General features: G+C 38.5%; 1 protein-coding gene across 2 annotated transcripts in view; it reads left to right on the plus strand.

The window, feature by feature from the left end:
- The window catches only part of RnrL (Ribonucleoside diphosphate reductase large subunit), a 190,853-nt gene that overhangs the window by 20,218 nt on the left and 147,401 nt on the right, over positions 1-23,234 (plus strand). For both annotated transcript variants that reach the window (XR_012967196.1, XM_076199396.1), the window contains exons 3-14: positions 4,839-5,016; positions 5,120-5,280; positions 5,485-5,687; positions 6,591-6,787; positions 7,666-7,778; positions 7,877-8,006; positions 8,396-8,496; positions 17,431-17,559; positions 17,674-17,766; positions 17,871-18,004; positions 19,343-19,487; positions 19,594-19,784. Coding sequence is in view for 1 of the 2 variants with exons in the window: in XM_076199396.1 (XP_076055511.1) it covers positions 4,839-5,016; positions 5,120-5,280; positions 5,485-5,687; positions 6,591-6,787; positions 7,666-7,778; positions 7,877-8,006; positions 8,396-8,496; positions 17,431-17,559; positions 17,674-17,766; positions 17,871-18,004; positions 19,343-19,487; positions 19,594-19,784 (1,775 nt within the window). In the remaining variant the exon portion in view is untranslated. The remainder of the gene's footprint in view (positions 1-4,838; positions 5,017-5,119; positions 5,281-5,484; positions 5,688-6,590; positions 6,788-7,665; positions 7,779-7,876; positions 8,007-8,395; positions 8,497-17,430; positions 17,560-17,673; positions 17,767-17,870; positions 18,005-19,342; positions 19,488-19,593; positions 19,785-23,234) is intronic.

The following is a 23,234-nucleotide window of genomic DNA, read 5'->3' on the forward strand; positions in this document are numbered from 1 at the left end:
TATAATGTCAGTGAAGGACAAAATATAATTTTAGGAAGGGATACCGGACAGAATGTCAATGAAGGCTAAAATATTATAGGATGTAATGTCGCTAGAGGACGAAATGTCACATTAGGATGTAATGTCATAGGACAAAATGTCGCAATGGGATGTAATAACAGTGGAGGACAAAAGATCATGATGGGTAGTAATGATAGTGGAGAACAAAATATCACGATAGGATGTAATGATAATGGAGGAGAAAATATCATGGTAGGATATAATGTCACTGAAGGACAAAATATAATTTTAGGAAGGGATACCGGACAGAATGTCAATGAAGGCCAAAATATCAAGATAGGATGTAATGACAGTGGAAGACAAAAGATCATGATGGGATGTAATTATAGTGGAGGAAAAAATATCATGTACTTTAATGCTCATAGTATTAGGAACAAATTTCAAGAAATACAGGCGTATGTCAAAAGCGAAAATCCCGATATGATAGGAATAACTGAGACATGGTTAAATGGTACAGAGTTCGAAGCTGAATTTAATATTGCGGGATTTAAACACTTTCATCAGGATAGAAACCACAAGAAAGGTGGGGGTGTTCTATTGTATGTTAAAAACAATGTTCATGCTTGTGTTTTAGAGAAAGTGAAACAGGATGCATATGATAGTTTGTGGGTCGAGTTAACCCAAACAAATGGACAAAAAATTAATATAGGTGTAATATTTAGGCCAAAGACATTATCATTAGCAGACGACAAACTGTTATTTCAAGAACTGTCTAGTTTCTGCAACCGGGATTTATTGATAATTGGTGATTTCAATTTTACTGACATTGATTGGATGACCCTTGAACATGGCCATATAGGTAGTCGCTTGATTGATTTTCTTGGTGACAATTACTTAATTCAGCATGTAAAAGAGCCCACAAGATATGGAAACTTACTCGATCTTTTGATCACTAGCCGCAAAAGCATGGTAACTGATGTTGAAGTCGGTGAATTTGTTGCAAATAGCGATCACAACTTAGATTCAAACTCCTAAACAATTTTAGAATAGATACTTGTGTTTCTAAAATATCCGATTTCAGTAAAGCTCGGTTCATAGGACTATGTCAGGAGCTTCAGCTTACAGATTGGGAGGCAAAATTAAACGAAAGACCTGTAGATCAGATGTGGGAAATATTTCAAAATATGCTCACTAAGATGATTCAAACTTACATTCCTTTTAAGGACAGATGTCCCCCAAATCAGGCTCGCCCAAAGTGGCTCGACAAAGAAACTGAAAAAAGTATTGCTAAAAAGAGACAGGCTTATAAGAAATATAAGTGCTTGGGTGCACCTAATGACTATGAAAATTATGTATCAATACAGAGAGATTTAAAAAAGACAATAAGAAAAAGAAAACGACAATAAGAAATGAACATCGTTGATAAATCCAAAGAGAATCCCAAAGAATTCTAGTTACATTAGAGATAAAAAGGTTGTTAGGAATCACATTGGTCCACTATTATCTGCTGACGGTCAACTTGAATATTCAAATGAAGGAATGTGTAATATCTTAACCCCTTCCATACGGTGCCGCACACGTAGGCGTCATGGGGAGCGAGTGTATTCGCGAGGCTGCCATATCGGCGTCTTGATTATATTTATTGTAGTCGCCCCTGTGTTTTTACATTCTCTCAAATGTGCCCTGAATCCCATTCTCTGTGGTATTCAAAATTCGCGGGTGAAAGAGAGAACGATCGATATAAGCGGTGACTATATTTTATGATGCGAGTATTATTACGACACGTCGTACGGCTGGCATTGGCTGCTGCCACTGAGATCTAAGTCCATGACACCTACGTGTGCGGCACCGTATGGAAGGGGTTAAACAATTATTTTAGCTCGGTATTCGTAAACGAAATACCTCAAAGTGAATTCCAAACTGAAACCTGTGAAAAGTCTGGGGTAAACTTACTACTGTAAATATAACAAAAGAAAAAATTAAAAGGTGTATAGACAAACTCAAAGTTAATAAAACACCAGGGCCTGACGGTTGGCATCCAAGAATCTTAAAGGAAATGAAAAATGAGATTGTTGTTCCATTAGTAATTATTTTCAAGAAATCCATCATATCCGGAGATGTCCCAAGAGAATGGAAGCTAGCTAACGTTACTCCCATATTCAAAAAAGGTGACAAAAAGAAGCCAAATAACTATAGGCCTATAAGTTTGACTTCAATCGTAGGAAAAATAATGGAAACTATCATCAGAGATGCTATCGAACATCATTTAGAAAGTAACCGTTTGATAAATGATAGCCAGCATGGTTTCAGACGGAAACATTCTTGCGTGACTAACTTACTCGAATTCTACAACACAGTTATCTCGAATTATGACAAAAGAAACGGTATAGATTTAATATATCTAGACTTTGCAAAAGCTTTTGATACCGTCCCACACGAAAGACTACTTACTAAATTAGCTTTGCATGGAATAAGTGGTAGCCTATTAGGTTGGACTAGTAATTGATTGAATGGTCGAAAGCAGAGAGTTGTTTTAAATGGAAAAACTTCTGGATGGAAAAGTGTTGCAAGTGGAGTTCCTCAGGGTTCCGTTCTTGGACCACTTCTATTCATAGTATATATAAATGATATAGACCATGGACTAAAATCTACTGTTTCCAAATTTGCTGATGATACAAAACTGTGTGGAGTGGCAAATGATCACTCAAACGAATTAGATATTCAAGTAGATTTAGATAAATTACAGTAATGGTCTGAAAAGTGGCTAATGAAATTTAACACAAGTAAATGCAAGGTAATGCACATAGGTAAAAATAACAGTAAGTACGATTACAAGTTATTTGGTAATTCGTTAACAAAAGTGGATAGTGAAAAAGATCTCGGCGTAATTATCAGTAACGACCTCAAATCATCCAAGCAGTGTATTTCAGCCTCTGAGAAAGCAAATAAGATTCTGGGACTGATTGCGCAATCTTTTGATTTCAAAAGTCCATCACTCATTAACAAGCTATATAAATCGTTAGTTCGTCCACATTTGGAATATGCTGTTTCTGTATGGTCACCGAATCTCATTAACCCCTTCCATACGGTGCCGCACACGTAGGCGTCATGGGGAGCGAGTGTATTCGCGAGGCTGCCATATCGGCGTCTTGATTATATTTATTGGAGTCGCCCCTCCATAATGACATTCTTTCTAATTCTTTTGTAATCGCATTTTCTATGGTTATCAAAATTCACGGGTGAAGAGAGAACGATCGATATAAGCGGTGACTATATTTTATGATGCGAGTATTATTACGACACGTCGTACGGCTGGCATTGGCTGCTGCCACCGAGATCTAAGTCCATGACGCCTACGTGTGCGGCACCGTATGGAAGGGGTTAAAGACATTGACAGACTGGAAAAAGTACAACGGCGAGCCACAAAACTGATTCCAAATATCAAAAATAAATCATACGAAAATCGACTAAAACACATGAATCTGTTTTCCCTAAAAAAGCGTAGACTCAGAGGTGACTTGATACAGGTCTTTAAGATTTCAAAGGGAATTGACAACATCAAAAGTGACAAAATTTTCACATTGAATGAGAATCAGACAAGAAACAATGGTCTCAAACTGTCCGGAAATAGATTCAATTTGGAAGTAGGTAGAAACAACTTTGCCAACCGTGTAGTAAATGAATGGAATAAACTTCCTGCACACGTAGTGCAATGTAGTTCAGTTCGAAGCTTTAAGAATTATTTAGATAAATACCTAAGTAAGATGCTGTAATGATTATAATTTATCTTATATTATTTGTTTTTGTTTTGTTATCATTTCTGTCTGATTTTCTTTTATTATTAGTTATATGTCAATTTATTATTATTTACTATTTACCTGTTTGTTTATTATTTAACTATACCTATGCATTTATTTATGTATTTTATTTGTTATTTACATTATTATAGTTTTTATTGTTTTATTATTAATATGATTTTTTTTTTTGCATCCGACCTAGATATGGATCAAAAGGTCTCCTGTCGGCATGCTCCGCCTTTGTAATCCTTTGTAATATATATTTGATGAAATAATGTTATGCTATGATTATCGTTCTTTTCTTATGAAGATAGACCGAACGTTTTTGCATGGGAGGCGGCGATTGAGCCCAGTGCATAGAAGCAAATCTTGTACTTGTTTTCATGTACATTTGAGGGAATTATTTTAAATGTTATTAAGCCTTTATTACTTCAACCTCTTTTTATTAATTATGCCTCGACCAGTGGATACCAACGGATCCCCCATGGTGCCTCGCCAGACCTACTGCCTGATCTTTCCCTCGACTGTACGCACGAAGAAAGTGTAGATGACGTGCAACCAAAAAGTGGATTTTAATTTTTTTGTTTTTTACATGCATATTTTCTATTTTTTTATATTTTGTATCTGTGTTAATTTGTATTTTCGGTCTCTAATAAGAATCCTGTGTAATATATTTTCTTTCTTTACCCTATCCTATTAATTTATTATTTAGTATAACAATCAAAGAGTATTGGATATTTTGCATACACTGAGAATGTTCTACAATGAGGCCACAAACGAAACATTTGAGCTAGATTCACGCTTTGCATCATATGTCCTTGAGTATACACCTCGAATGTATACGGTCTGAGTTACGACCGTTTCGACTTTTGACCGGTTGGTTGGAACCGATCTAGGTCGTAACTCGGATAGTGAGTGTGTGTATATATATATATAATATGTGATTTATTCTTAATGGAAGGATGATTGTTCTTTTTAATATCAAAGTTGGATAGCAATTTTATGACATTTTACCATATGAATTAAATTTATATTCAACAGCCTGCCATTACGCTGAAAGTAATCAATGGACTATACTCTGGAGTGACCACGGTGGAGCTAGATAACCTTGCAGCAGAAACAGCTGCAACAATGACTACTAAACATCCTGATTACGCTGTACTAGCTGCGCGTATTGCTGTATCCAATCTACATAAGGAAACTAAAAAGTCTTTCAGTGGTATGTTATTTTATACATTTGTCAGTGTCTACCACTGTGCTTGATATGGAATTGTGGAAGATTGTAATGCTTTTTGAAAGTATATTCAGTATTTTACTTATAGATGTGATGGATGATCTGTATAACATGAAAAATGAAAGAACAGGGCAGCCACAAGCTATGCTCTCTGATTATCATCATAAAATCATCATGGAGAATGCAGATAAACTCAACTCTGCAATCATATATGACAGAGACTTTGACTACAATTATTTTGGTTTCAAGGTAAGGGGCAGTTTTCAAACAGATTTTTTTCAATGTTAGTTTGCGTATGGATTTTAGTGCTTGTAGTATGGGTAAGAAACCCTTTGTAGAGAAATGCTATGAGTAGTTTATAGCCATACTTGTATGGGTGAGTAATATGTATTGTACAGTAGTTAGATAAAAATTATTTGTAGTTCCTGTGTTTGATGAATCCTGTTTTTTAAGACCTTGGAGAGGTCTTACCTTTTAAAGATCAAGGGAAAGGTGGTTGAGCGGCCTCAGCAGATGCTTATGCGTGTGTCTGTTGGTATTCATGGGGAAGACACTGATGCAGCCATTGAAACCTATAATCTTCTGTCTGGAAAGTGGTTTACTCATGCTTCTCCAACTCTTTTTAATGCTGCTACCAGGAGACCTCAGCTTTCTAGGTAAGATTTGTATCTTTGATATGGCTCATACTTCATTAGTTTCTTCATAAAGTTGTACATACATTCAAGGGCCCCTTTCAAGGGAGGTAGCCAAAGTCAAAAGGCATAATTCCACTTCCATCCATTTCATCCCCACCCACTCCACTCTTAGTCACCCCCTTCCTCTTCTTTTTTCTTATTATTTCTTTTCTTTTCATCTCTTAGATGTCCTCTACAATCTAAATATTATTGTAAACTTTGTCTTTCTACAATAAAGTTTACAATGGATAATATTTAGATTGTAGAGAACATCTGAATAGATGCTGGTTTGCACAGTTATGCCTTGTATAATTATTGCGAATGGATGGGGACTTGTTTGGGAACAGATTGCACATTGGAAGAATAGATTTAGTGATTTGGGAATCTATTTTGCTCACATACCTTCACAAGTTTTATTTCAAATAATGGTTCCAGCTTAGGCTATATCATGATTTAAGGTATTTCAGGAGTACACTTTGTATGGGAAACTTTCCACATCCTTAAGACAACCCCCATGATGCCCTTCTGTCTCAAATGAAGATATTCTGTCAGTATTGTTCATCCCTTCAGTGATCTTAACAATTGAATCCCCACAAGACCAATCTCAGATTGTTGAGTTAGTGGTTGAGTGCAGTACCATTACACCAGCAATTGTGTGCATGTACTAGACTTTTTCCAGTATATAATGGGGTGGTGCTGTCAGAGGACTTGTCCACATCATAAATAAACAGAATCCACTCAACCACCCATCACATCTCACTACTTAGGGAATAAAGGGATGCCTTGCCCATCACCCTATAGCTCAGGTCAAAATTAATACTCCTGGGCCCTGCTGTGGAAAAGGTGTGCCTCTTTTCTATAATATGTTGATTGATCTCCTTTCAGCTGCTTCCTGTTAACAATGAAAGATGACAGTATTGAGGGTATTTATGATACTCTAAAGCAGTGTGCACTAATATCAAAGTCTGCTGGTGGTATTGGTGTAAATGTGCACTGTATTCGAGGCATGGGAAGCTATATAGCAGGAACCAATGGAACATCCAATGGCTTAGTTCCTATGCTGAGGGTCTATAACAATACTGGTGAGTGAGAATTTTAATTCTTGGACAAAGATTGTGGTGAGTAGTGAGTATGGGTGTGCAGTTCCCTGGCACAAGGTCAAAGATCACCCTGTAGAATGTGAATGGGCATTGACTGAGGGAGATGTGACAATGTCAAGTGAATGAGAGGAGAGATAAGGAGTGAGTGAGAAAAGTGCAGTGGAAGAAATATAAAGAATAGTTAGGCCTAAGTGACATGAGTAATTGGTGAGAGAGTAGTTAAAATTGACATTGGATCCTGCGACGACGAAGAGAAGAATGAAGAACACTGCTAAGGTAAGTGATAAGCGTGCCTCAGTTACAGATTACTTGGTCAGAATTTAATTTGTAAAGCATGCCATTGGGAGACATTAGGTATACGAGATCTTTGAAATACCATGGTGATTATGTTAAGTGATGTCAGCGACCATGGAATGCCATCCATTTTTCCTCAACCAGCCTGACAAGATCCAAAACCTTTCATCCCCTATGTTCCAACAACAAGTCCTTAAAGTTTCCTTCCTCCACTTTCCCCAGCAAGGATTATTTTTCAAGTCCATGCTCTCTCAGTATATGGCCCACGTATTATAATTGTCTCTTCCTGATTATGTACTTAGTTCCTAAAACTTAATTATTAGAGGGTCACCTCTGAAGGGACGGGCTGTGCAGTTAGATTATTTTTGCATTCCTCATGTCTTGTGTTGAATTAATCTCGGTGGAAGGTTTAGTTTTGTTATGCTGTCAGATTTTGATAAGGTAGCAGCAGCTGTTTTTGAATCATAATTGCTCTAGGTAACATTAGCACAAATTTATGTAACTTGTCTGGTGTATCAGTAACCACTATTGTGTTGTCGTGTATATTTTTTATTTGATAATTGCAGCTCGTTATGTTGACCAGGGAGGGAACAAGCGACCAGGAGCTTTTGCTGTATACCTAGAGCCATGGCATTCAGATATTTTTAGTTTCCTTGACCTCAGAAAGAATACAGGAAAAGTAATGTAAACAAAGATTATGTTAATTGATAATTCTTGTTAATATTTGAGATACATTTAATTTTGACCAGATTATCTAAATTTTTTCTTCAACCCCAGGAAGAACAGAGAGCTCGAGACTTGTTCTATGCAATGTGGATTCCAGATTTATTTATGAAAAGAGTTGAAACTAATCAAGATTGGGCACTTATGTGTCCTAAAGAATGCCCAGGGCTGCATGAAACCTGGGGTAAGTTTTTCTACATCCATAAGTGTTAAGATGGGAGGGCCAGCAAATGGGTTTTAGATAGGTGAGGAGTAGGTATATACCTGGACCCCTTTAATAAGGGGAAGTGATCCCTTGGTATGTATGCATCTCTTCACTCCTCTTTTTCTCCTCTCTCTTTTTAGGTGGTTGCTATGTTGTCTGAAGGAGTGCAGTCCCATAAAGTTACCATGTAAAATAGGTGGGGGGGGGGATTGGGGAAAAGAAAATATTTGAATATATTCAAGAAATCTAAATGTTGTGCAGCCTTTGACATAATGGTCCTTACATTGGATTTGAACTTGGTAGAATGAACTTTATAGATAGACCATATTATGTTATTTCAGTATATATGAATGTTTCTTTTCCTACAGGTGAGGAGTTTGAAAAGCTTTATGAAAAGTATGAGAAGGAGGGACGATATATGCGCAAGGTTAAAGCTCAGCAAGTATGGTATGCTATTATAGAGTCCCAGGTAAGAATAGTTTGCATATAATTTGCTTGGTTTCTGAGACCAATGTTTATCTGCAAGTGGTCCTGTGAAATGGATGTTGGAGAGAGAATTCTCCCCCAGTGCTCATGTTCAGAACCCATGAACATCCTCACTATCACATGAGTTTTACATGTGTCTATGGGAGCAGATTGTGTTTGTATAGTTCCACTTTGCAAAAGAAAAATGGACAAATATAAATTAGTAGTTTTAGAGGGATCAGTATGTTTAATGTAGTTTGAAAAGCTTATGGGATATTTAAAGAGGGACAGGGAGGAACAGTGTGGATGGTACAGGATTTATGGATTAAATTTTTGCTGTAAGGCAGAAAGGCATTGTGGGAATGGTGAGAGCTAGTGGTTTGAGGTGAAGGTGGGGCTAGCCCAGCTATGTCACCATGGTTGTTCAATGGGTATGTGGGATTTGTGCAAAGTTAATTGTGAGCATGTTGGGCAGGAGATTATGTGATGGATGACCTGTATAACATGGAGGGAAGTGGGAGGCGAGCAGTTTTTTACTGATGACTCTTGGCTCGTGGCTGGGTCAGTTAGTGATTGTGGCCCTCAAAAATCATTGGTAACAGTGTGAGGTAACAATTAAAACTGAATGGCCAAACCTCTCAATTGGGAAGAGAGAAAAAAAAAAATTCTGTGCCTCATTTATAATAACCCCATCTGGGGTATTGGCTGCATGTTGTGGCAGAGTAGCATGCAGTTGATACTTTGGGGTCTATATGGGGTGCCCCTACGGACCAGAGCCACACATCATTTTGTCTGTGATAGAGGAGGACTCTGTTCACAGAGAAATGATGACACTTTTATTATACTGCTATTGTCCCTCTGTTATGCTGTCCCCCAACCCCTTGTTGCTGTCCTGTACCATTTCTCTGGGTATTCATTTCCTTGTTAAGCCTACACTGTGGTGGGGGATAGGTGCAAAGATGGTGTGTGGAACAAGAAAGATGGGAGGAAATGGAAGGGTAGTGAATGGTGGGATGAGGAAACAAAGAAGGTTGTAGAAGAGAAGAAGCAAGCTTTCACAGAGGCAAGAAAAACAGGATAGGGATTAGAACTAGGCATCCTTCTCCCTGTATTCCCACAGGGGACATTTCTAAAAAGGCATAAGAGGGTCTTAATCCCTTCCATATGGTGATGCATATGTAGGCGTCATGAGGAGCAAGTGGGTATGCGAGGCTGCCATACCGGCGTCTTGATTATATTTATTGTAGTTGTATCTGCAAGACCCCCGTACTCTGTAAAGTGGCTTCATCATATTTTCTATGGTTATCAAAATTCCCGGGTGAAAGAGAACGAGCAATACAGGGGTTACTTTATTTTTTATAATGCGAATATTATGACGCAACATCGCACGTCTGGCAGCTGATGCTGCCCACGAGATTTTGGCCCGGAGTGAAGGGGTTAAGAGGGTCTAGGAGTTTTCCAACCATTACCCAAAGGTTTGAGTCTTTTAATGTGTGTGGATGTGGTACAGATGAGAGTAAAAGGGAAGAGATGTTTGTGAGAAGAAAGATGGATATGTTGGCTTTGAGTGAAACGAAGTTGAAAGGGAAGGGAGAGTGAGTTTGGGAGTGTAGTTGGGAGGTTCTCAGGAGTGAAGAGAGGGCGAGGGAGAGAAGGGGTGGCTATACTAGCAAGTGAAGAGAGGTAAATGTATAGTGGAGTGGAAGGAGGTTTCTGCAAGGTTAATGTGAAGGTGAAACTGGATAAGGAGATGCATATGGGCCTGGTAGTGAGGAGAGTGTAGAGGAAAGGGAGGCTTTTTGGATAGATTTAAATGAGTCATAGAGGGATTAGAGAGGAACGTCAATGTAGTTGTATTGGGAGACTTTAATGCTAGGGTAGGAAATGAGCCAATAGATGGAGTGGTTGGGAAATGTGGAGTTTCAGGAAAGAACCATAGTGGAGAGTTGATGGTGGAGATGTGTCTAGAAAGAGAATTGATGATAGGAAATACTTTTAGGAAGAAAATCAAGCATAAGTACACATGGGAGAGGGTGGTGGATGGAAGGGTGGTAGATAGTGTTAATGGACTATGTAGTGGTAGATAGGAGTATTATAGGAAGAGTTAAGGATGTACATGTTCTAAGGGGAGAGAGTGGGGGAATATCAAATTATTTTTTGGTGGAAGGTAAGTTGAGTGGTGGATAGATGTAGAAAGAGGAAAAAGGCAAAAGGTAGGAAGGTGCTTAGAGTGAACTGCTTAAATGAGAAAGAAAAAGAGAAGGAGTACAAGAAGCTGAGAGAGGAAGTGGAGGAGAATGGGGATGGTTCAAGGAGGGAGTCACAAGGTGTGCAAAAATGATGTGTGGAATTAGAAAGATGGGAGGAAATGGAAGGGTAGTGAGTGGTGGGATGAGGAAACAGAGAAGGTTGTAGAAGAGAAGAAGCGAGCTTTCACAGATTGGTTACATAATAGGACAAGGGAGTCATATGAGAGGTACAAAGAAAAGAAAGGAAAAGAGGAGAGCAGATGTGAAATGGTTTAACAGTATGACATATTTTTGAAAGTAATAAAAAGATGTTTTGGAAAGAAATTAAGAGAGGAAGAGGAGGTGAATCAAGTAGAGAAGAAAAGGTAAAAGGTGCAGATGGATAGATGATAATGGAAGAGAAGGCAGTAAGAGGAAAATGGGCTGTGTGTTTTAGGGAGTTACTAAATGTGAAGGAGGATAGGGAGGGAAAGGTAGTTGCAATGGGAAGTGCTAAGAAAATGACCGTGATGAGTGAGGAATATGGAGGAGAAATAAGGAAGGATGAAGTGAAGGCAGTTAAGATGATGAGAGCAGGTAAGGCACCTGGGTTGGATGGATGCCATGCAGAATGTCTGAAAAAATGTTATTTAATGTTTGACAGTGCCAGAGAACTGGAGGAGTGTCTATAGTTCCACTTTACAAGGGTAAAGGTGACAAGTGTGAGTGTAGTAATTTCAGAGGGATTAGCTTGAGTGTAGTTGGGAAGGCTTATGGGAGGATCTTGATTGAGAGGATTAGGAGAGGAACAGAGGTATCTAACCTACGTACAACTAACAAGGTGATACTAAGAGAATTAAATTAAATATAAAGTGAATTAAGGGCGATAGAAAAATGAAAGAAAGGAAAATGAGGTTAGAAACACAAATCATGAACTGAAGAAAGAGGTAAAAGAACAATTGAAAGCATTAACTGAAAAAAATGGAAGAATCAATCAAAGAGATCTAAACGGAAAAAAAAATCAGTGGAAAAAGGAATGCGAAAGTCAAAAATTCTCATTCAAAGAAATAGTACAGCAGCAGGTAGAAGAGAATGCAAAGGAAACAGTGATCAAGGTAATCCAAGAAAAGAGAAATTGGGTGAGAGACACAGTGGACAAAAAGAAATGCATTGTGTTTTATGGTATCAATGAAAAACACAATGCTCACAAATATCAAAGAGAATAGGAAGAGAGAAATTGCGAAGGAGATTCTAAAAGCGGTTCAAGATGAAGGACAGAATTTAGATACAGAAATTGATGATGTACACAGGATGGGTACATAGTGAAAAGAAAAAACCACAAACCAATGAAAATGAAACTAAGAACACAATTGATAGAAGAAATACTATCAAAAGCTACAAAACTAGTAAACATTGAAAAATACAAAAATGTATGGATAAAAAAAAAAGGTAATGAATGCAGAGGAATTAGAGAAAGATAGGGAACTGAGAAGTGAAGCCAAGGAAAAAAACAAGAATAGAACCGAGATGGGGGAAAAATGAGTTTCTTTGGAGAGTGCTGGATCTGAGACTGAGAAATTGGTACATCAGAAAAATGGAAACTTAAACCAAAAAAGAGAAGAGAAGAAAAACTTAAAAGTGGCATATATAAATATGGACGGTATGATTTGGCAATAGAGAAACCTGACATAATGTGAATTTTGGAGACAAAACTGAAAGATCCTATGCAATTAAGTATGGTGGGACAAGGTTTATACAACCTTTGGTCGAAAAATAGGATGGACAAACGGGGGAGGAGTCATGCTATTGACTAGAAAGGACCTAAATATAATAAAGGCAACAGAAGGAAAAGATAATGTGGAATTAATAACAGTTAAAGTTGAAAACAGCAGTATGAAAAGTAGAATGTTTATAGTTGTATATGTGCCACCTAAAACTAAGACTTGGACTGACAACGAAAACTCAAAATTACTAGAAGACACAAAGAATGAAATAACAGACACTGAAACACGGAGAAAATATAGTAATTATGGGTGACTTTAACACGAAGGAAATAAATTGGGAAGAATTGACAATTGGAGTTGGAGAGGAACTCTGGGGCAGTGTCCTAATGGATATGACCATCGATTACACATTGACGTAATGGATTAAAGAAAATACTAGATTTAGACTAAACGAAGAACCATCAAGACTAGATTTGATATTAACCTCTGAACCTGAAATAGTGGAAGAAATAAACTATAAAACATCAATGGGAAAGAGTGACCACGTACTAATAAAGATCGAACTTAAGAAAAAAGTGGTAAGAAGGAACGAGAAACATAGAGAAGGAAGATTAATGCACAATAAAACTGATTTTGTAAAACTTAGAAAAAAAATTCAAAATGCCTGTTGGAAAAAATTTGCAAATGATGAAACAAAGACGAAAGAGAAATGGAATATTTTCAAAGAAAAAAATAAAGAGGGAACAAACAAATATGTGCCTAAGCAGAAACAGAAAAGGGAGTACACAAAGTGCTGGTATAATAAAAAGTGTAGCGATGCTAAAGATAGAAGAGGCAAAGCCTGGAAAAGAGACAAAAAAGAGACTAAATGGCAAACATATATCAAACTGAGAAATGAATATGTAGACACAAAGAGAGGAAAAAAGAAACTATGAAAAAGATATAATGGCAAAATGCAAAGCTCAGCATAAACTATTTTACAGATATGTAAACAACTAATAGACAAAAACGAAATGGTGAAACTGCGTGAAGGAAATCAAGAATACACAGATGTAGAAATGGCTGAAGTAATGACCAGACACTTTAGGTCTGTATTTACAATTGAAAGCTCACAATTGTGGGATGATAGTCATCAGCAAGGATCCCCAAAAATGAAAGAAATAATGAATGGTGACACAGAAGGAAATAAGGGACCAAATAAGGAAGCTCAGTGTCAGAAAGTCACATGGGTCAGACAGAATAGAGAACTGGATGTTAAAAGAATGCATAGACGAACTCCCAGATAAAATACACAAGATAATTGACTTCTCATTCAAAGAAGGAAAAGTACCTCAAGACTAGAAAAATGCTAATATAGTACCAATATATAAGGGAGGAAATAAAGAAAATAAAAAAAATTATAGACCAGTATCCCTTACAAGCACAATTGCAAAAATATGTGAAATAATAAAAAAATAAAAATAAAAAAAATGGACTAAACACTTGGAAAAGAAAAAAAATATTCAACCCCAACCAATTTGGATTTAGAAGTGGAAGATCATGTACTACAAACTTAATATGCTTATACTCAAGATTGCTAGACATAATACAAGAAAGAGATGGCTAGGCAAATTGTGCCTTCCTGGACCCACAAAAGGCTTTTGACAAAGTACCTCACAAAAAACTAAGAAAAATTTAAATGATAGGTGGAATACAAGGAAAATAATTAGAATGGATGAAAAACTTTTTGGAAGGAAGAAAAATGAGTGTTACTTAGAGAAGAACTCAAAATGGGTAAACATGATAATTGGTGTACCCCAAGGCTCTGTGTTGGCTCCAATAATGTTTGCTATTTATATAAACGACATGGATAAAGGAATTGAATGCTATATAAACTTTTTTGCAGATGTGAAACTGAAGAGAGTGAGTAATGAAGAAGAATGTAAATCTTTTCAGGGAGATCTAGACATAGTCTGGAATTGGAGTAAAAAGAATGAAGTGAATTTCAACTTTAAAAAATATAGTATAATGGAATTTGGTAGAAGCAGAAATAGAATATCTGGTCAATACAAAATTGGAACAAAAGAAGTTACAAAAGTAAACTCGGAGAGACCTAGCAGTAATCATTTCAAATGACATGACACCAGACAAACATGTAAACAAAATAGTTGGAGAAACCTACAACTTAATAAGATCAATGAAAGTGGCCTTTGACTACATTGATGAGGAAATGGTGAAGAAAATACTAGTTACACTGATAGGACCAAAATTAGAGTATGCAGCTTCACAAAGAAAAACAAAGAAACTAGAAAGAATTCAAGGAGCACTAACAAAGATGGTACCAACACTTAGCATGTTGACATACAAACAAAGATTGGACAAGCTAAACTTGATAACCATCTATAGAATCATGAAAGGGATGGAAATCCTTGACAGGGATGATCTACTTAAATGGGACAGAAGAAATACAAGGGGACACAAGAAGAAACTTAAGAAGGACACTTACAGTAGTGATCTGAAAAAGAGTAGCTTTCCACACAGAGTGGTAGATACATGGAGTAAATTGAAAGAGAAAACAGTGAGTGCTAAAAATATACATGATTTTAAGAAAGAACTGGATGCGGAAAGATACAACTGTGGGTCTCCATGACCATAGCTCTTCTCCCACGAAATACAACTAAGTAAATACATCTCCTTTCTCAGTTTCACCTTCGTCCACATTAACCCCTTCCATACGGTGCCGCACACGTAGGCGTCATGGGGAGCGAGTGTATTCGCGAGGCTGCCATATCGGCGTCTTGATTATATTTATTGTAGTCGCCCCTGTGTTTTTACATTCTCTCAAATGTGCCCTGAATCCCATTCTCTGTGGTATTCAAAATTCGCGGGTGAAAGAGAGAACGATCGATATAAGCGGTGACTATATTTTATGATGCGAGTATTATTACGACACGTCGTACGGCTGGCATTGGCTGCTGCCACTGAGATCTAAGTCCATGACGCCTACGTGTGCGGCACCGTATGGAAGGGGTTAACCTTGAAGAAATTTCCTTCCACTCCACTACACGTTTACCTATCTCTTCATTTACTAGTATAGCCACCCCTTCTCTCCCTTGTCATCTCTTCACTCCTGAGAACCTTCCATCTACTCTCCCAAACTCACACTTGCACATTAAAAGACCCAAACCTTAGGGTACTGGCTGGAAAACTCCTAGACCCTCTTATGCTTTTTTTTTTTTTTTTTTTTTTTTTTTTTTTTTTTTTTTTTTTTTTTTTTTTTTTTTTTTTTTTTTTTTTTTTTTTTAAGGAATATCCCCTGTGAGACTACAAGGAGAAGGATGCCTAGTACTAATCTCCGTCCCATTTTTCTCGCCTCTTACGATTTAAGTTGGAAGACTTGGTGACAGCATTCCCCCACCACAGGGTAGGCAAAAAAAGGAAATGAATATTCAAAGAAATGGTATAGGACAGTAACAAGGGGTTGGGGGACAGCATAACGGTGGGACAGTCGCAGTATAATAAGTGTCATTTCTTTGTGAACAGAGTCCTCTATGAATTAATTCTTCGGCAAAGTTGTTGATGTCTTGAGTCCTTATTGCCCTGCTAATCCTAGTTTCTCTTTCCATGTCCATAATTTTATCCATTGCTCCCCTTTCTGAAATACCATTAAATACTTCAGAATCATACCTGTAAGTTGTCATTGGAGTCATGCTAATACATGTTTTCTTTGGGATCACTCCCAGTGGCAACTCCACTCTAGTCATATCCAATATCCTCTTAGTTGGTTCGTTGATTCTTTTTACATTTTAACTCCCCTCCATTCAGTGCTAAAAACTATATTTTTCCAAGAACTGGTTTGGATATGTTACTGGTCACACGAGAACATAAAAATAACAAGGCATTTTTCCTGATTCAGCAACAAAGCGTTAGGTCGGAGCTTGATGTTTGGACCTCCTTCCACTACGACGATGTGTGGATGTGTGTATGGATGATGCTGTGATGGGAGGGAGTGGGTGGGGGATGGGGGTGAGGAAGTATGTTAAAATTATATTTTGACACAGCTTGAAGGGATTTCTCCCTGTCTTCTCATTTTTCTGCACGAGGGGATGGAAAGGGGGGAGGTCACTGATGAAATGAAGTGGCCTTGCTATGGAAGTGCTGTGTCATGCTACATTACTTTTGACCCGGGGCATTGGGAGAGATGCAGGGATGACTCGTCATCCAGGAGGAGCCAAGATTAGAGGGAGGGGGCTAAATGGGAATGGAATATGTGGGAGTGGATTTTATGCCATTGTTTTTGGCTACTTACCTTGTAAGGGGGAAAAGGCTGTTGGTGTATATGTACATATATAATGCGAGTATTATAATGCATCATTGAATCATTGTCCATCAGGCATCTGATTATGCACTAGAATTTGATTTATATTGAAGAGGTTAAAGCTCACACATCAAGGATCTGGCAGGAAAAACCAACAATAAAATTCATACGCCAGAAAGCTCTTTCCCCATAATAAAAGGGGTGGCCAAGTCAAAGCATACATCTTGGACTTTTTCACCCATCTCACTCAGTTCCTTGTGTATGCTGGTCTTTCCTCAGTTTTCCAATGTCTGAAGCACCTTTCCACTCTTCAAGTGAACTTGGTTTACTCCATCTTCTAAACTTGCCAGTCTTTCCCTACTCTTTTCTTTCATTATGCCCAAACTAATTTGGCTTTTTTTTTTTCTACTCTTAACAGCTCTTTCCTTGCCTGTTCTGTTTCCTTGCCATATTTCTCACAATCCACCCATGTTATGCTGCTTGCCTTCTCACCTCAGCTAAGAGGTGTTGAAACGGGATGGGTTCTTGGTTTGGGGTGAGTATAGGATCAGTATGTGCTTTGTCTTGGCCATCTCTTTTATAAGCAGGGGGAAACATGATGGTTTGTATGTACATTTAGTATATTTAGCTCCTGCTTAAATCAAGCAACTGCATTTTGTTGTAAGAGCAGTATTGGATGTTTGTTGCAGGTTGAGACAGGAACTCCATACATGTTGTACAAAGATGCTTGCAACAGAAAAAGTAATCAGAAGAATTTGGGTACCATCAAATGCTCAAATCTTTGTACTGAAATTGTGGAATATTCATCGCCAGATGAGGTTTGTACATGTTACTAATGCTGGTATTGTATTGGTTCAAATGAATTTTGTTTCAGTGTCTTTCATTCCTGTTTTTTTAATTTTTGAGTTTGGTGTTTCTCTTACTAATTACAGGTAGCAGTGTGTAATCTTGCATCCATAGCTCTTAACAAATATGTTAAGCCTGACCAAACATTCGACTTCCAGAAGTTGAAGGATGTTACAAAGGTATGGCGGCAGGTTGAATTTTCTTTCTTTTCATTGCATTTTTTTGAATTTTGAGTAATAAAGGATAATTAGTTATTAAACATGTTCCTTTTATGTCTGTTTAGGTAATCACATGCAATCTGAACAAAATCATTGATGTCAACTTTTACCCAGTTGAGGAAGCTCGTAGATCCAACATGAGACATCGCCCCATAGGTATTGGTGTACAAGGTCTGGCGGATGCTTTCATTCTTATGAGGTGAGATATTTTTCTATTTCTGGAAGTATATGTGTGTGTGTACATGTATATACACATACATATGCCTAGGACTTTTTCCCTCTTACAAGGGAGGTAGCTGAAGTCAAAGGCATAAATTCACACCCACCCATTTCATCCCTACATACTCCAGTCCCATTCACCACCCCTTCCTCCCTCTTTTCTTGGCTCCTTCTGAATGACAGGTCGTCCCTGCATCTTGCCCACTGCCCTGGGTCAGAAGCAGTGCAGCAAGACACAGCACATCCACAGCAAGGCTGCTTCATTTGATTGGCGACCTCCCCCTCTCCGTCCCCCACCCACACCCTTCCATGCATCACAGCATCATACATACACAACCATTCTCACTCACCCTTATCTTCTGTCTTCTCCCTTCCTCAACAGACCTCCCCCCTTTACCCCATCCATCCATCTCATCCTTGGTCACCCCCTCATGCTCACTCCCTCCACCTCTGTCTTTCACACTTCTCTTACTAATCTTTTTTCATTCATTCTTTCCATGTGTCCAAACCATCCCAATACCCTTTCATCAACCCACTCTCCTCCCAATCTCGTTTTTTACTCTATCCAGCCTAGTAACCCACACTAAGAATCTGGTGGAGTGATGATGTTTGAGACTTTTTTAGGACAGTAGTTGATAGGAAGTAGCATTTAAGGGAACCTAGCATAAATGTACATTGGAAAGGGTGGTGGTTGCATCAGCATTAATAGAGTATGTAGTATCCAAAGGAAGGATAAGATATCTGGATGTCACTGTTTTCAGAGGAGAATGGAGAGGACAAAAAGGATAGGAGGAAAGAGGGGTACAGAAAGTTAACAAGTTGAACAAGAAGGAAAAGAAGGAATACCATGAGATGATGAGATGCTGAGAGAAGAATGAGGAAATGACAGTGTGCAAATGTGGTATGTAGGACAAGGAGAATGAGAGGGAATGGAAGTAGGGGTAGTGAATGGTTGGATGAAAAGGTTGCAAGGAAGGGTGGGGGAGTAGGGTGTGGTTATGTGAATGATATTTTGACACAACCTGAAGGGATCCCCCCCCCTCTTTATTTTCTGCATGAGGGGATGGAGAGGGGTTGCCAATTGTGAAGTAGCCTTGCTATGGATATATTATGTCTTGCTTTATTGCATTTGACCCAGGAGTGGGAGACAGGAATAACCCTTCATCTATGACGAGCTATTACGAGTAAGAGGAAAGGGTGGTGGAATGGGTGGGAGTGGGTACAAACCTTATTAGGGGAGAAAAACCCTTAGTTTTAAGGTAGGACTTTTCTTTCTTTTGAGAAGTTCAGATGTTCAATAAATGGCTTTGATTTACAGATATCCATTTGACTCCCCAGAAGCAAAACTACTCAACAAGCAGGTTTTTGAAACTATGTATTATGGTGCTATGGAAGCAAGCTGTGAGTTAGCAGAGAAGTATGGTCCATATGAAACTTACGAAGGTTGTCCAGTCAGCAAAGGGGTGTGTTTCAAAGCTCGTTTGGTCTTGGGTATATTTATATAATTGTTTATGTATTTTTCAGACTGATAGTTTTATTTCATTGTTACTTTTTTTTTTTTACTCCTAGATTTTTCAGTATGATATGTGGGATGTAACTCCTACTAATTTATGGAACTGGGAGGAACTGAAAGCAAAAGTTGCAAAACATGGTGTCAGAAATTCGCTCCTTCTGGCCCCAATGCCCACTGCTTCTACTGCACAAATTCTTGGCAATAATGAGTCAATTGAAGCATATACATCTAACATCTACAGCAGAAGGTAAATAATTTTTTTCATTTGAGTTTTGTTTAACAGCTTTTGGCAAGGCAGGAGGTGCCAAGATAAGAGGGAGGGAGGAGGGTGGAGGGGAGTGGAATATATAGGAAGTGGAATGGGTGGGAGTGGTTTCTATGCCTTTTTCTTTATGGCTACCCCCCATGTAGGGGGAAAAAGCCTTTGGTATATGTGTGTATATTATTTTTATGGTATGCAGTGTTTGATGTGTATTTAATTTATCATACAATGGAGGATGCAACATTAGTGATGCCTGACTGCCCGTACATCCTTAGAGGCAAAACAGTGCCTAGTTTTCAAAAAGATAGATTGATCTTGTTGCATGGATTAATGAATTTTTCCTTTCTGCTTTCTTTAAATTCCAAATCATCAAAGCAGTGTATTTCAGCCTCTGAGAAAGTTAACAAGATTCTAGGACTGATTGTGTGATCATTTGACTTCAAAAGTCCATCTCTCATTAACAAGCTATAAATCATTAGTTTGTCCACATTTGGAATATGCTGTTTCCATATGGTCACCGAATCTCGTTAAAGACACGGACAGATTGGAAAATGTACAATGGGGAGCCACAAAACTGATTCCAAATATCAAAAATAAATCGTACGAAAATAGACTAAACATGAATCTGTTTTCCCTTAAAAAAGCGTAGACTCAGAGGTGGCTTGATACAGTTCTTTAAGGTTCTAAAGGGAATTGACAACATCAAAAGTGACAATTTTCACAATGAGAATCAGACAAGAAATAATGGTCTCAAACTGTTTGGAAATAGATTTAATTTGGAAGTGGGTAGAAACAACTTCACCGTGTAGTTAATGAATGGAATAAACTTCCTGCAGAGGTAGTGCAATGTAGTTCAGTTTGAAGCTATAAGTTTTGTTTAGGTAAACACCTGTGGTGATTGGTTTGACGTCACCACCATCACCACTAGTTGATACTAAAAAGTGATACTAATCGATACTAGTTTGTCATTGCATTGCGCGCTGGGCCCTTCTTGAGCCATAAAAACCTTTTTGAGCCATAAACACTATTTCTGTCTCGCTGATATTGTCTTTCTGTAATGGACTAGTGACCTCTGACCCAGAATGAACAGAGCCCTGTCTGAGGAAGGCAAGGATGTTTACGAAGAGGCATGTGTTCCCATTGGCCATTTGTAGTATACAGAAAGATTCGTAGCCGATCATAATTAGTTGTAGGAGGAGCCTATATCATCCACAGGTTTCCTCCTGGCCTGCCAGAGTAAAATTCAGTCTTCTCAGATATTCTTTATAAGTTAAAGCCTAAGCTATTCAAAGTATTTGTTCATTGAGTGCTCTCAGATTAGCTGTCTCAGTTGAAACTGCAACCAGGATGTTCATAAGGTCTGTACGATTAAGTCTTTTAGTCCAGCCTCCCACACCTGCACACCCATACACATCCCAGTCATTCACTATCTAAATTGAATTTAAAATAATAACATAATAATGAAAGTCACATATTTAGGAAATAATAGTCTCATTCACCACATCAATGTTGTGTTAAGATATGCTTGTTTGTGTTCATTTTGGCCAGCTACCACCTACCTATTTAAGGGGGGCTATGTGGTGATTGGTTTGACGACACCACCATCACCACTAGTTGATAATAGACAGTAATACTAGTCGATACTAGTTTTCGTCATCGCATCATACGCTGGGCCCTTCTCAAACCATAAAATTGATTATTATTTATTAACCTATTTGATTGTTATTTAAATTCACATTTATTTTATTATTTATGCTTATAATTTTTTTCTGCATCTGACCTAGTTATAGATCAAAAGGTCTCCTGTTGGTATGCTCCGCCTTTGTAATCCTTTGTAAAAAAAAGTACACATGGGAGAAGGTGGTGGCTGGAATGGTGGTAGGTGGGGCATTAATGGACTACATAGTGGAAACCAAGAGTATAGTAGGAAGAATTAAGAATGTACATGCTCTAAGGGGAATGAGGGGATATCAGATAATTTTTTGGTGGAAGGTAAGTTGAAAGTGAAGGATAGATGAAGAAAGAGGAAAAGGACAGAATATAGGGAGTTGCTTTAAGTGAACTGCCTAACCTGTACATCATCGGAGTCAAAATTGATTTTTTTTTTCTTTTTTTTTTTCTTAACCCGTCTGGGGTATTGGCTGCATGTTATTGTGGCAAAGTAGCATGCAGTTGATACTTCAGGGTCTATATGGGAGCCCCTATGGACCAGAGCCACACATCATTTTGTCTGTGATAGAGGAAAACTGTTCACTGAAATGATAACACTTTTATACTACAACTGTCCCTCCATTAATGCTGTCCCCCAAACCCTTGTTACTGTTCTGTACCATGTCTCTGAATATTCATTTCCTATTTTTGCCTACCTTGTACATACATACATATACCAAGCTTTTTACCCCTTACAAGGGAGGTAGCCAAAAAAGAAAAGGTATGAAATCATTCCCACCCATTCCATCCTTGAATACACTCCACACCCCTCCACCCTCCCTCTCATCTTAGCACCTCCTGGATGACAGGTCATCCCTGCACCTTGTCCACTGCCCTGGGTCAGAAGCAGTGTCGCAAGACGCAGCACATCCACAGCAAGGCCGCTTCATTAAATCGGCGACCCCCCCTCTCCGTCCCCCCCATTCATAAAGGAGAAGACGGGGAGAAATCCCTTTGGGCTGCATCAAAATTTGCTCACACATACTACCTCATCCCCCCACCCATTCCACCTCATGCATTACAACATCATCCATTCAGGGATGGAATGGGTGGGAATGATTTTATGCCTTTTTCTTTATGGCTACCCCCCTTGTAAGTGGGAAAAAGCCTTGGTATATGTATGTATGTATGATATACAACCATTCTCCATTCACCCGTCTTCTGTCCTCTCCCGTCCTTCCTCAACAGACATTCCCCTCTTCCCCAAAGCCCCCTTCACCCATCCATCCACCTCATCCTAGGACATCCCCTCATGTTCACTCCCTCCACATCTGCCTTCCATACCTCTTTTACTAGTCTTTCTTCACTCATTCTTTCCATGTGTCCAAACCATCCTAATACTCTTTCATCAACCCTATCTCCCAACCCCCTTTCCACACCTGTTCTCCTCCTCATTCCTCACTCCATCCAGCCTAGTAACCACCATCATACTTCTCAGACACCTCATCTCAAACACATTCAAACTCCTCTCTTCCTCTCTTATGTTCCATGTTTCTGCCCCATACAGTGCTGTTGGCACAATCACTCCTTCATATAGTCTCCTCTTAGCATCCATTCCCAAATGTCTATTCCTCATTACACTTTTTCATCCACCAAGGCATTTACTCGCTTCTCTCAATCTACATTCTACCTCCACCTTCACTCCACCTTTTCCTGCCACATTTGCACCCAAGTATCTAAAACTATCCACTTCCTCCAGTCGCTTTCCCTTAATGCTCACTTCCA

The sequence above is a fragment of the Oratosquilla oratoria genome, chromosome 16 (genome assembly GCF_046742065.1).
Source record: "Oratosquilla oratoria isolate Oo_2021 chromosome 16, ASM4674206v1, whole genome shotgun sequence".
Classification (NCBI taxonomy): domain Eukaryota; kingdom Metazoa; phylum Arthropoda; class Malacostraca; order Stomatopoda; family Squillidae; genus Oratosquilla; species Oratosquilla oratoria.